Raw genomic sequence first — 15570 nt, 5'->3', positions numbered from 1 at the left:
TTTCAAGAGAGTCTTTGCTGTTAACTCAGACAGCATATATGAGACTGACCAATCTGATGCAAAGGTCACCTACCACTCAGTTCATAGTCAGCAGCACTACGACTCTGCACATCCCTAAAATGCAGATTCCTAATACAGACTTCACATTCCATAATCCTTAGCAGTTTTCATCAGCATCACTCATCTAGTTGAAACATTAAATGCATGTAACAGTGTTTACTACATAACAAGGTTATTTCTTCAGAATACTTTTGCCATTTAAGTACTTTAGTCCATTATTATACAAAGAACAAAATGTTTCAAGATCTTCTGAAAAAATCAGAGGAAATAATAAGTTTTAGGTATACAACACTACTTTAGATTCATGATCACCTCTTTGTAATGATCTTCTTTAAAATAAAGAGTGAAAATAAATACTATTCCAAAGTGGGTAGCATCTCTGGATAAAATATAAGATATACTAGAATAATAATATTTTATGTGAGCAACACAGACAATTATTTTATAGATTTGTATTGTGATTAACAAGAACAGCTTCTCTCTTCATAACTGCTATATTTTATCTATCAATACATAAATTTCATAAAAACTTTTAAAGTTTTCTGTTGCAATTGTTTGTGAAATATAACCTACAGCACAGTGATTTATAATCCAAAGTAATAAAGATTATCACACTCTAATTCAGCTCTTACATGATTTCATGCTTCTGAAGCTTTCTGTTCTTACATCTGCTTCAAGACAGAGGTAGATTTAGTAAAGATGGGGCACTGTCAGTCTTTCTGACAAAATGCAACTATTCATATTCACAGCACTGCTACTTTAAGAACACCTGAAATGTTCAGAACCATTATGTAATTAATATTCACCAAGTTCTCCTTTTCAAGTTCGAATAAAACATTTGCATAATGTATATTCACAAATACATAAAAAATTAAAATGGAAGACAAATACAGCTACATCAAAACAAATAACCAAACCAACAAACAGAAAATCTATAAAGAAACAGTGTATCTGAATGAAAACTTTTGTTTCATATTTGCTTTTAAAAGTGCATCTGATTTTCTCTTTCCTGTATTGCATAAAAACCTTTCTATCAGTACTGGTCATGTAGAAGAGCTATCAGAAGTTACTCGTCTCTGTCAGTAATTTTCCCTACCACTTGTCAGAGTTGAAACCCTTCCATTGGTGCCTCCTGCTGCTGAAATACAAACTGTTGCTGGTTTTCATCCACCTGAGGTACAATACTAGAATCATCATCTTCAACACCAAAATAGTGTTCAATTAGATCAAAAGCCTTCTGGTAAATTTCCTGGTTTTCATGACTTTGCAGAAACTCTATTTTATCCAAGCCTATCACAGAAAGAACACATACAAGAAACAAATTATTATTAGGGCTTCAGCATATACTATATGAGAATACCAAACCAATAGCATCCACTCACTCCACAAACACTGGGACACCTCTTTACATTTATTTTTTGTACAAATCAATGAGTTCACACATATCTTATTCATTAAGAATTATGAGTATAGGGAACTAGGGACTAGCTTTTATAATGAAGACAACTTATAAAATGGGGAAGGGTGGAGGTACAGGTTGAGGAGAGGCCATCAATGGCAGATAATTAAGAATTAACTATAACTGCAAACCTCCAACAGCCTGCTTACCATATGCTTCTTCAATGAGAGCACAGTATGGATTGATGCCCACTCCATTCTGCTTAGATTCTTGTTCTCCAAGACGTAAAATATTTTCAAGTCCATTTAAAGCAACTTGAACTATTTTGGAGTCCATGACAGTCAAAAGGTCACAAAGTGGTTTAATGCAGCCCAAGGTTACCAAATACCTTCACAAAAATTTAAAGGAGGGAGGATTTAATAAAATATTAATATTTTATATTATAACATATGTTGAATATTATAACACAAAACCAGAATAAAATGTTATATTACCAATCATTAAAGTGTTTCGACACATACTTTTTGTTGTTTTTTTGGGGTTAAGGTCCAAAAGGCAATTAGGCCTTACGGGCCCGAAACTCACTATGTAGCCCAGGATGGCTTGAACTCACATATTTGACTGCCTCTCCCTTCTGACTGTTCGGGATTGGAGTCACCATGCCTGTTTTAAACTCAGGAAGTGTTTTATTTACACTACAATCTGTCAAGCTTCTCCAGTTTCACATAATTAGCAATAATGGAATTGAAAATACTACAAAGTATACACACAGGCAGTCAAGCACTTAGATGACTTTGCAAAGAAGGCTTAAGATAGTGGATTCTGCCTGCTCTTTTTTAAGTGCATGCTCCCCTACCCCATCTCCTTCCTCCCTCCCTCTTGGTTTATTTGATTGAAAGTTACAAATGGAAAGGGGGAAAAAATACCCAAATTAAATTTTGGACGATTTCTTAAAATAGCAATCATACACAATCTCTAAAACATACATTATTTTTCAGAATTCCAAAAGATCACCAAGAAAACAGGCTACCCTAATAAATAAATGTTAAGTACTGTTCACAGGAACATACCATAAATTTTCTAGTGCATTATTATTACCTACTTTCCCATTTCTGCTTATATAAATTGACTTTTTTTCTCACTTGACATAAAGCTCATATGAGTGAGAAAGGGAAAGAAAAGGCTATGAAGACAGACTGCATGGTTTCAAATCAAAATTTCATTTTTAATTAGTTATGTAACTTTGAACAACTATTGTCTACCTCAGTTTTCCAACACAAAGTATCTAAGACAAGTTTCTGCTCCTCTGACAAAGGAATGCTGTGCAGGTGGCTCAGCACCTGCTGGACAAGGATGACACTGGGTACATTCTTGGAACCCACAACAGAAAAATGAATCCCACAGTGTCATTATCTGTCTTCCACATATGCACTGTGGCACCCATGACTACACCTACACTCACACCTTAGAAAAAGAATGTATATAAACTTACACAACTTTCCAAACGACATAGTAATGACATAGTAACATAAACTCCAATAAAAAAAAGACCCTAGAAAAAGAAAGTAATCTTTCAACTAATACAAAAGGCGATACATTACATAATTCTACCTCTTACAACAAGTATAAAAAGAAGCAAATATCACTATTACTTAATATCTCTTAACATCAATGCATTCAACTCCCCAATAAAAAGACATAAACTAACTGACTATATATCGAAACAGGATCCAGCATTGCTACATAAAGGAAACGCACCTCAATGACAAAGACAAACACTAGCTTAAAGTAAAAGATTGAAAAAACCCCCAAGCAAATGATCCCAAGAAACAAGCTGCAGTAACTGGTGTAATATCAAATTAAATTGAGGTTAAACCAAAAGTTATCAAAAAGATAAACGAAGACACTTCATATTCGTTAATGAAAAAAATCTACCAAGATAAACTCAATTCTGAACAACTAAATGCAAAAGCACCCACATTCATAAAAGAAACGTTAATAAAGCTTGAAGCACAAGTTGCACACACACAATAATAGTACAAGACTTCAACACACCACACCCGTAAATGGACAGATTATGGAAACAGAAACTAAACAAAGATACAGTGAACTAACAGAAGTTATGAAACAAATGAATTTAACATATCTATAGAACATTTCATCCTACAACAAAAGAATATACATTCTTCTCTGCACCTCATGGTACCTTCTCCAAAAGTGACCATATAATCAATCACAGAACAGGCCTCAACAGATACAAGTAGATTGAAATGATCCCATCCATCCTATGAGATCACCAAGGACTAAGAATGTTCTTTAGTTACAATAAAAACAACAGAAAGGCCACATACACATGGAAGCTGAACAGTGCTCTACTAAATAATAATTTAGTCAAAGAAAAATAAAGATATTATAGACTTTTTACAATTTATTGAAAAGGAAGACAGAATATAAGCAAAATTATGGGACACAAAGTAGTGCTAAGAGGAAAACTCATGGTTCTCAGTACCTCCAAAAAGAAACTGGAAAGAGCATACACTAGAGGCTTGACAGGACACCTAAGAGCTCTAGAACAAAAAGAAGCAGATACACCCAACAGGAGTAGGATGGCCCTAAATGACTGAAATCAACCAAATAGAAACAAAAAGAACTATACAAAGAACAATAAAACCAGAAGCTGGTTCTTGGAGAAAATCAACAAGGTAGATTAACGCTTAGCCAGACAAAGCAGACAGCAGAGAGATATTATTCAATTAACAAAATCAGAAATGAAAATGTAGACCTAATAACAGAAGCTGAGAAAATCCACCAAAACAAAACAAAACATCAGATCCTACTATAAAAGCCTATACCAAACAAAACTGGCAAATGAGAATGAAATGGACAAATTTCTAAACAGATACCAGGGGCCAAAGATAAATCAGGATCACATAAACCATCTAAACAGTCCCATAACTCCTAAAGAAACAGAAACAGTCATTAAAAGTTTCCCAATGAAAAAACAAAGCCCAGCACCAGGTTTAGTGCAGAATTCAATCAGAATTTCAAAAAAAAGCCCAATACCAATATTCTTCAAACTATTCCACAAAATAGAAACAGAAGGAACACTGCCCAATTTGTTCTATGAAGCCACAATTATCCTGATACTTAAAACACACAAGGGCCCAACAAAAAAGAGACCTTCAGGCCAATTTTGTTTATGAATATTGATGCAAAAATACCCAATAAAATTCTTGCAAAGAATTCAAAAACACATCAAAATGATCATCCATCATGTCCAAGTAGGCTTTATCCCAGGGATGTAGGGATTGTTCAATATATGGAAATCCGTCAACATAATCCACCAAATAAACAAACTCAATGAAAAAAAGCAAATGATCATTTTATTAAATGCTGAAAAAGTATCTAAAAAATTCAATACGCCTTCATGATAAAAGACTTCAAAAGATCAGGAATTCTAGGCCCATACTTAAACATATTAAAAGCAATATACAGCAAACCAGTTGCCAACATCAAACTAAATGGTGAGAAACTTTAAACAATCCCACTGAAATCAGGGACTAAGCAAGGCTGTATACTTTCTCCCTACCTATTCAATGTAGTACTCGAAGTCCTAGCAAGAGCAATTAGACAACAAAAAGAGGTGAAAGGGATAAAAGTTGGGGGGAAAAAGTCAAAATATCACTATTTGCAAAAGGTATGATAGTATACTTAAGTGACCCCAAATATTCCACCAGAAAACTCCTACAGCTGATAAACAACTTCAGTAAAGTGAGAGGACACAGAATTATCTCAAACAAACTTTATTCAAAGGATAATCAGTCTGAGAAAAAAATTAGGTAATCAACACACTTAACAATACTCACAAAAAATATAAAATAACTTGCTGTGACTCTAACCAAGGAAATGAAATATCTGTATGACAACAACTTCAAGACTCTGAAAAAAAAAAATCAATGAAGACCTCAGAAAATGACAAGATCTACCATGCTCATGGATTAACAGAATCAATATAGTAAAAATGGACATTTTGATGAAAGCAGTCTACAGATTCAATGTAATCCCCACAAAAATTCTAACTCAATTCTTCATAGAGTTAGAAAAAGCCATTGGCAAATTCATTTGGAATAACAAAAGACCCATGAAAGCAAAAACTATTCTCAGCAATAAAAGTATTGGGCAAATCACCATCCCTGACAACATGACAACAGAGCAATAGTCATAAAATCTACATGGTATTGATACAGACTCAGGCCCGTAGATGAAAGGAAAAGAACTGAAGACCCAAAACAAAACCCACACATCTATAGTCACTTGTTCTTTGACAAAGAACCTAAAAATATCCAGTGGGAAAAAAAGAGCATTTTCAGTGAATGGTCCTGGTTCAACTGGAGGTCTGCAAGTAGAACACAAATCATTTCATTCTTATCTCCTTGTATAAAGCTCAAGTCCAAATGGATTAAGGACCTCCACAGAAAACCAGATGCACTAAAACTAATAGAGGAGAAAGTGGAGAAGCACCTCAAACACATGATTACAGTGAAAATTTTTCAGAACAGATCACAGATAGCTTATGCTCTAAGCTATCAAGAATCCACAAATGAGACTTGCTAAAATTGCAAAGCTTCTGGAAGACATTCATTAGGACAAAACAGCAACCAACAGATTGGGAAAAGATCCTTACCAATCTTACATCTGATAGAGGGCTAATATCCAATATATACAAAAAACTCAAGAAGTTAGACTCCAGAGAATCAAATAACCCAATTAAAAATGGGGGACAGAGCTAAACAAAGAACTCTCAAGAGAGGAATATCAAATGGCTGAGGAGCATGTTAAGAAATGTTCCATGTCCTTAGTCATCATGAAAATGCAAATGAAACGACCATAAGATTTTACCTCACAAGACTCGGAATGGCTAAGACAAAAAACTCAGATGACAACAGATGCTGGTGAGGATGTGGATAAAGAGGAACACTCCTCCATTGTTGGTGGGCTTGCAAGCTGCTACAACCACTCTGGAAATCAGTCTGGCAATGGTTCCTCAGAAAATTGGACTGAGCTATATCACTCCTGGGTGTATACCCAACGATGCTCTAACATATAACAAGGGCACATGCTCCACTATGTTCACAGCAGTCTCACTGATAATAGCCAGAGTCTGTAAAGAACCCAGATGTCTTTCAACAGAGAAATGAATACCGAAAATGTGGTACATTTTGCCAATGGAGTTGTGTATTAAAAACTCAGCTATTAAAAACAAGGACTTTATGAAATTTACAAATGGATGGAACTAGAAAATATCATTCCAAGTTTGGTAACCCAATCACAAAGGATTAGCCATGGTATACACTCACTGATAAGTGGATATTAGCTCAAAAACCTCGGAATACCCAAGATACAATGCACAGAGGACATGAAGCTTAAGGAGAAAGAAGAACAAAGTGTGGATGCTTCATTACTTCTTAGAAGGGGTAACAAAACGTTCAGAAGAGAAAATATGGAGACAAAGTTTGGAGCAGAGACTGAAGGAAAGGCCATCCAGAGACTGCCCCACCTGGGGAATCCATCCCATGTACAGCCACCAAACCCAGACAATGTTGTGAATGGCAAGAAATGCTTGCTGACAGGAGCTTGACATAGCTGTCTTCTGAGAGGCTCTTCAAAACCCTGACAAATACAGAGGTGGATGCCAGCAGCAAACCACTGGACTGAGCATGGGTTCCCCAGTGGAGAAATTATAGAAAAGACTGAAGGGGCTGAAGAGGTTTGCAGACCCCTTAGAATTTACAGGAACTAAAACACCAGCAAAAGAGCACACATGAAGGGACTTATGGCTCCAGGTGCATATGTAGCAGAGGATGATCTTATCTGACATCAATGAGAGAAGAGGCCCTTGGACATGTAAAGGCTCAATGCCCTAGTGTAGGGGAATTACAGGCAGGGGACGGGTGGGTAGGTGAGCATCCTCATAGAAGCAGGGGGATAGGGGATGGAATTGGGGGCTCAGAGAAAAAAAACAGTAAAGTAGTTAGCATTTGAAAGGTGCATAAAAATATCAAAATAAAAAAAGGCTATACAAGAAGATAACCAAAATAAGTTACAAAGGAGAAAGATGAGTAAGAAAAATACCCATTACCATAATAGAATTTCAAATGATTTATTTTACAATAATCTTTTAAAAAGATATGTGGGCAATCATGAGGGATACATACATACATACACACAGAGAGACATGCATACATACAGACAAACATACAGAAACATCCATGTATATACCTAAATGTATATACTTTCTAAAGAACATATATAGATGTTCTTTCATCAGGACTCAGGATTCAGGATCTGCCCACAAAAGGCTGAGTTCCCAGAACAGCTACACAGGCACGTTTTCACCTGAACCCAGGGTGAGTCATAAAAAGAATCAACAAAACCAGGACCTGGTTCTTTGAAAAAAAAAAAAAATCAACAAGATCGATAAACTCTTAGGCACACTAACTAGAGGGAACAGAGAGAGTTTCCAAATTAACAAAATCAGAAATAGAAGAGGAGACATAACAACAGAAACTGAGGAATTTCAAGAAATTATCAGATCCTAATACAAAAATGTAAATATGTACTCAACGAAACTGGAAAATCTGGAGGAAATGGACAAATTTATAGACAAATACCAGATACCAAAGTTAAATCAGTATCAGATAAACCATCTAAACAGTCCCACAACACCTAAAGAAATAGAAGTAGTCATCAAAAGCCTCCCAAACAAAAAAAGCCCAGGACCAGATGGGTTCAGTGCAGAAGTCTACCAGACCTTCATAGAAGACCTAATACCAATACTCTCCAAACTATTCCTCAAAATAGAAACAGAAGGAACACTACCTAACTCGTTCTTCAAAGCCACAATGACTCTAATTTCTAAACCACACAAAGACTCTACAAGAAAAGAGAACTTCAGACCAATCTCCCTTATAAACATTGATGCAAAAATACTCAATGAAATTCTTGCAAACTGAATCCAAGAACACATCAAAACGATCATTCACTTTGATCAAGTAGACTTCATCACAGGGATGCAGGGATGGTTCAAGATACAGAAATCCATCAAAGTAATCCACCATATAAACAAACAAAACAAAAAAAACCCCACATGATCATCTCATTAGATGCTGAGAAAGTATTTACAAAATTCACCACCCCTTCATGTTAAAAGCCTTGGAAAGAGCAGAAATCAAAGGACCATACCTAAACATAGTAAAAACAATATACAACAAACCAGTAGCCAACATCAAACTAAATGGTAAGAAACTTGAAGAATTCCACTAAAATCTGGGACTACACAAGGCTGCCTGCTGACCCCCTACCTACTCAATACAATACTGGAAGTCCTAGCCAGAACAATAAGACAACAAAAGGAAGTCAAAGTGATACAAATCGGAAAGGAAGAAGTAAAAATATCACTATTTGCAGATGATATAAGAGTATATTTAAGTGACCCCAACAATTCCACCAGAGAACTTTTACAGCTGATAAACGAATTCAGTAAAGTGGCTGGATATAAAATTAACTCAATAATGAGATTGCAAAGTTTCTGTAAGGCTAAGCACATTGTCAAGACTTAACCAAATTCTTAAGAAAATGGTTGCATCTAGAGAATATCAGCCTGAGTGAGATAACCCAGTCACAAAAGAACAGACATAATATGCAGTCACTGATAGTGGGATGCTAACCCCAGAGGCTCGGACTGCCCCAGAAACAACTCACAGACTGTGTGAAGTTCAAGAAAAAAAGAAAAGAAAAGAAAACAAACAAACAAAAAAAAAAAAAGTCATGCTCAATCCTTACACACCAAGGAAACATTGACTAATTCCAGGTTACACCCTGTTTTACAGGTACTTTTTGCTCATTGTAACTAGTAAGACCTTAATGCAGAGTATCAAACCTTAAAAAAAAGAAGAAAAAAAAGCCAAGCCCTGAAACAATCGTATTTGTATACATTTATGCTAAAATGTTTAAAAATTTTTTCTTTTAACTTTGTTTTCTATAATACAGTTTAAAAAAAAAATACTGTCTCTATAACCCTTGTAGATTAATAAATTATTTGTAGTTTTAGAACACAAATATTTGATCTTAGCAGAAATATTTTTATCTATGTATTGAATATTTCTTTAAGTTTCTTGTATCTTTTTCAATTCTCTATTTAGTTGAATTACTCCTATTAATGATTTACTGAACCCTACAATTATTATGACTAGTTTATTTTATTCTGGTAAAAATATAAAATATTTCCCTTTGTCTCTTTTAATGATTTGGTTCTAGGGTATACTTTTATATCAGTTTGTGTAAAATATTTCTATTATTATTTATTATTATGCTAAGTTATATAAATTGTTGATGTTATTTTTTGTGTCTGTAATAGATGACATCCAATTTTATAGATGAAAGCTGTATTTTAATGTTCTTTTGTCTTTCAAGTGCTATTGTCTGATTTAAGTACTAGTTCTTTCATTTTTAATTGAATTACTGTTAGTAAAACTTAGAACTTATAAAATAAAATAAAATAAAATAAAATAAAATAAAATTAACTCAAATCAGTAGCTTTCCTCTACTCAAAGGATAAACATGCTAAGAAAAAAATTAGGGAAAAGATACCTTTCACAGTAGTCACAAACAATTGAAACACCTTGGTGTGACCCTAACTAAGCAAGTGAAAGATCCGTATGACAAAAACTTCAAATCTCTGAAAAAGGAAACTGAAGAAGATCTCATAAGATAAAAAGATCTCCCATTCTCATGAATTGGAAGGATCAATATTGTAAAAATGGCCATCTTACCAAAAGCAATCTACAGATTGAAAGCAATACCCATCAAAATTCCAACTCAAATCTTCATAGAGTTGGAGAGAGCAATCTGCAAATGCATCTGGAATAACAAAAAAAAAAACTTATATAGAGAAATCTTTTCTCAACAACAAGAAAACTTCTACAGGAATCACCATCCCTGACCTCAAGCTATATTACAAAGCAACTGTGCTAAAAACCTAGGTAGATCAATGGAACAGAATTGAAGACCCAGAAATGAACCCTCACACATATGGTTACTTTATCTTTGACAAAGGAGCCAAAAACATTCAATGGAAAAAGGACAGCCTCTTCAACAAATGATGTTGGCTTAACTGGCAGTCAGCATGCAGAAGAATGCAAATCTATTCTTTCTTATCTCCTTGTACAAAGCTCAAGTCCAAGTAGATCAAAGATCTCCACATAAAACCAGGTACACTAAAACTATTAGAAGAAGAAGTAGGGAAAAGCGTGGAACACATAGAACACATCCTACTTGAGGCTAGTATTAATTGATGTTATGTATGTGGACTGGGGGAAATTGTCTGCAATTTGAAGAGTTTTAGGAGCTTGAGAAAGCAACCAGGAATCATTCTGCTATTATGGGAAAACATTTTGTTTTGTGGACCATCTTAGAATGAAATGATAGGTGGTCAATATAGGCAGAAACACTTGAAAAAAATCAATAGCTTTAATGGGTATATGATATTGCAAGACTTTAGCATCTGATGTAAACTACATTAAAAAGAAAACATCATTTAATGGAAGCTTTAAAATCAAATTGGAGTCCTCATAATTTGAAGCAAAGTGATATTAAAGTCCAACACTAGACACATAAGGTACAGTTAAAGTTGAATTCCCGATCTTTCCAAGGCTTTTAACATGAATGAGTATTAAATTTTGTCAAACTTCCTCAGCATCTAAAGAGATGATTATGTGGGTTTTTTCCTTTGAGCTTGTTTATGGTGGATTGTGTAGATGGATTTTCAGATATTGCCCGTCCCTGCATCCCTAGGATGAAGCCTATTTGATCAAGGTGAATGATTGTTTTGATGTGTTCTTGGATTCAGTTTGCAAGAATTTCATTGAGTATTTTTGCATCAATGTTTATAAAGGAGATTGGTCTGAAGTTCTCTTTTCTTGTAGGGTCTTTGTGTGGTTTAGAAATTAGAGTCATTGTGGCTTTGAAGAACGAGTTGGGTAGTGTTCCTTCTGTTTCTATTTTGAGGAATAGTTTGGAGAGTATTGGTATTAGGTCTTCTATGAAGGTCTGATAGAATTCTACACTGAATCCATCTGGTCCTGGGCTTTTTTTGTTTGGGAGGCTTTTGATGACTACTTCTATTTCTTTAGGTGTTGTGGGACTGTTTAGATGGTTTATCTGATACTGATTTAACTTTGGTACCTAGAATCTGTCTAGAAATTTGTCCATTTCCTCCAGATTTTTTAATTTTGTTGAGTGTAGGCTTTAGTAATAGGTTCTTATAATTTCTTGAAATTCCTCAATTTTTGTTATGTATTCTCTTTCATTTCTGATTTTGTTAATTTGACACTCTGTCTGTGCCCTCTAGTATTGCTAAGGGTTTATTGATCTTGTTGATTTTTTTCAAAGAACCAGCTCCTGGTTTTGTTGATTCTTTGTATACTTTTTGTTTCTACTTGATTGATTTCTCCTCTGAGTTTGATTATTTCCTGCTGTCTACTCCTCTTGGGTATGTCTGCTTTTTGTTTGGTTGTCAAGCTGCTAGTCTATGCTCTCTCTAGCTTCTTTTTGGAGGCATCAGAGCTACGAGTTTTCCTCTTAGTTATGCTTTCATTGCATCCAGTAAGTTTGGCTACATTGTTCTGTCATCTTCTTTAAATTCTAAAAATATCCTTATTTCTTTATTTCTTCCTTGACCATACTATCATTGAGTAGAGAATTGTTCAGATGCCATGTGTATGTGGGCTTTTTGTTGTTTTGTTGTTATTGAAGACTAACCTTAGTCCAGGATGATATGATGGGATACATGGGAGTATTTCTATCTTATATCAGTTGACCCCTATTTGTGACCAACCATATGGTCAATTTTGAAGAAGGTACTGTGAGGTGCTAAGAAGAAAATATATTCTTTTATTCTGTCGCAGGATTCTTAAGAATGAGAAGATTATGTAAGAAGTCAAGTGGAGTTGAGATACAAAGTGTATCTTTGCTATAGAAATTGAAGAATCGGAAGATGCATAACACAAGGAGACCAGAATCAATACTTGGAAAGATCTACTATTACAAAGGATGCCCGGATCTCATTTTAACTGAGAATATAATGCTCATTAAAAACTGTGTTGAGCACATCAAATGCTCATTGCACTTTAGATACTGTTACTGCATTTACCAAAAAAGAAAAGAAGAAAAAAGAAAGAAAAAAAGGAAGGAAGGAAGGAGGGAGAGAGGGAGAGAGGGAGGGAGGGAGGGAGGGAGGGAGGGAGGGAGGGAGGGAGGGAAGGAAGGAAGGACAGAAGGAAGGAAGGAAGGAAGGAAGGAAGGAAGGAAAGAAGGGTAAAAAACTGGACTACAAAGGTTAAGTGATCTGTAAAGACTGATCCTATCACAACTTTTACTGAAGGATGATAACTATATCAGGACTTGCCCAAGGCTTACTGAAAGCCACATTAACTATGACTCAGTAATAGACTTAATAAAAGGCACAGATTATAAAACCTAGTACAGAAGAAAAAGAACAAGTTGTGTATAAAAGCATTATGCTGTGTACTGGCAAGACACCAGCCAATAAAGAAAAGACACCATTAAACAAATGTAAATTTTAATTTTACTTTAAACACACTGATTTTGTGTTATTTATATATAATAAAATTAATTTGGTGAATTTAATGCTTTAAAAAAATCTAATGCTCATGACAGTATATCCTGAAAATCAACAAATTGCTCCCCTTTGAATTTCTAAGCTATGCCAAAGAGGATGAGGTTAATTTTCCCAAAAGTAAAAATAATCAAAGAAACCAAAAAGAAGATACACCAAATGCTGTGATTTAATATTAATACATATCAAACAAACATAAAAATGCAGTTTCACCAATAAATTAAGTATGTTTTATTTGAAACTATCTAATTCACACTTACAAGACAGTACTTAGAAACTGAATGTACCTTATTTGCTCTGGAGTGCCTCCCGATGTAGCATTGGTTATAGCCCAGGCTGCTTCTTTTCTGGTACGAAATTCTGCTTTCTGGAGGACTTCAATCAAAATAGGGAAAATACTTGCATCTATTACAGCCTAAAAAGAAAATTAATTCAGCAAAATTAGTGCAAATGCTGTTTCATAATGACTGCCCCATGGAGCACTGAAACACAGAAGCTTTAACAGGTTACAGGGTGGAGGATAACCCAGCAGCCGGCAGCAATTGTTGCTCTTCACTGAGGACCTGGGTTTGGCTCACAGTATGCGTATCAGGTGGTTCACAGACACCTGCCCCTCCAGTTCCAGGGATCTGGCAACCTGGCCTCCACAGGCACCGGCTCTCCTGCTTTACATAAGTCACAGAGGCACACACATACAGATAATTGTGTTTTAATCTTAAAATGGGAGAGCTTTAATCTGTTAGCACATTTTTCCTGTTTTCTTTTGTAAAAGGACATGAGCTTTTAAAAACAATTTTCCGAAGAATGGAGAATTTGTCAGTAAAATATAAATATTAAAGTGATACACTATAAGCCAGCAACTAACCAAAATGGGTAAGTATTCTCTGGCTCAAGAAAACTGACAGATCCTAATAATCATTTAAAGCCAACAGGAAGATAATTGCTAACATTGGAAGCTGAGCAAACCCCCTGCTTACACAGGGTCTCTCCATAGGGCCCATTCTGGCCTCAAAAAACCATCATCCTGCCTCAGGCTCTCAATTTAAACCTGATAAAATACCTTTTTAATATATATTCTTCTTCCCAGATGAGGTATCCCTAAATATCCCATTCTGACCTCAAAATTATAATACTATCTTGTGTCAGAGTCTCAAGTGCTGGATTACAGATGTGTGTACTATATTCAGCAGAAACATCCATTACTCAAGACTAACTTTATGTTTAAGATATTTTTATAAATATTATTGCGGACTATAGTGAGACTGTGCTGCGAATAGCCCGGGCACAGAGAGGTCTGGGCCGAGAGCCCGGAAAGTGCCCCCACCCATTGGTTCAGGGAAGCAGGAACTCTGCCTTAGGTACTCAGTTTCCACCTGGAGGGTCCTTGGGCACAGAACAGGTAGGTACTCAGGCCATTTGCCACTAGGAACAATGGAGATCCAGGGACACAGGCCTAATGAGACAGCACTGTGAGTAGCCGGGCTCAGAAAGGTCTGGGCCGAGCATGCGGAAAGCCTCACAATTCCCCCATTGGTTCAGGGGAGCAGGAAGTCTGCTGTAGGAACACCGTTTCCACCCGGAGGGTTGTTGGATGCAGAAAAAACCCTCAGCCCATCTGCAACGAGGAATAGCAGAGATCCAGGGACACAGGCCAGGTACACGACAGAGACAGGAACTAATCGTTGACAAGACCACTTATAATTACAGACAACAAGATGGCAAGACAAAAGTGAAAGCGTTTACCCAAAAGAAACCAAGACAACCTGGCAACATCAGAACCCAGCTCTCCCATCACAGCAAACAGTGGAATGCCAAACACTCCATAAAAAGAAGACTCAGACCTAAATACATACCTCAAGACGTTGATAGAGATACTTAAACAAGAACAGGAGGAAAAGCAAAAAGATTCAGAAGCTTTTAAAGAGTAAACAAGAAAAACACTCAAAGAACTCAAAGACCTAGAGGAAAACAGAACCAAAGAGATGAAGGAATGGAAGAAAAAATTTAAAGTGGAAATGGAAACAATAAAGAAAACACTACAAGAGATAAACCTAGAAGTAGAAAACCTAAAGAAGATATCAGAGTCACAGATGCAAGCATCTCCAATAGACTACAAGAGATGGAAGAGAGAATCTCGGGGGCCGAAGACAACATTGAAAACATAGACAAAACAGTCAGAGAAGATGCAAAAACCAAAAAGCTCCTAACCCAAAATGTCCAGGAGATCCAGGACACAATGAGAAGACCAAACCTAAGGATGATAGGAATAGAAAAGGGCGAAGTATATCAACTAAGAGGAACAGTAAATATCTTCAACAAAATTGTAGAAGAAAACTTCCCTACCCTTAAGAAAGAGATGACCATGAGCATAAAAGAAGCCTACAGAACTCCAAATAGGTTGCATCAGAAATGAAAT

General features: G+C 35.8%; 1 protein-coding gene across 1 annotated transcript in view; it reads right to left on the bottom strand.

Annotated features, from left to right (window-relative positions):
• Window positions 1-1162: 1162 nt before the first annotated feature.
• The window catches only part of KPNA5 (karyopherin subunit alpha 5), a gene marked incomplete at its 3' end in the record, with an annotated part of 51128 nt that continues 36720 nt past the window's right edge, over window positions 1163-15570 (bottom strand). The window contains exons 11-13 of the mRNA XM_080937538.1: window positions 13442-13569; window positions 1669-1847; window positions 1163-1350 (exon numbers count right to left, since the gene is read on the bottom strand). Coding sequence (XP_080793664.1) covers window positions 1163-1350; window positions 1669-1847; window positions 13442-13569 — 495 coding nt within the window. The remainder of the gene's footprint in view (window positions 1351-1668; window positions 1848-13441; window positions 13570-15570) is intronic.

The sequence above is a fragment of the Micromys minutus genome, assembly GCF_963924665.1.
Source record: "Micromys minutus genome assembly, chromosome: 25".
NCBI lineage: Eukaryota > Metazoa > Chordata > Mammalia > Rodentia > Muridae > Micromys > Micromys minutus.
This window is presented reverse-complemented; position numbering and strand designations above follow the sequence as displayed.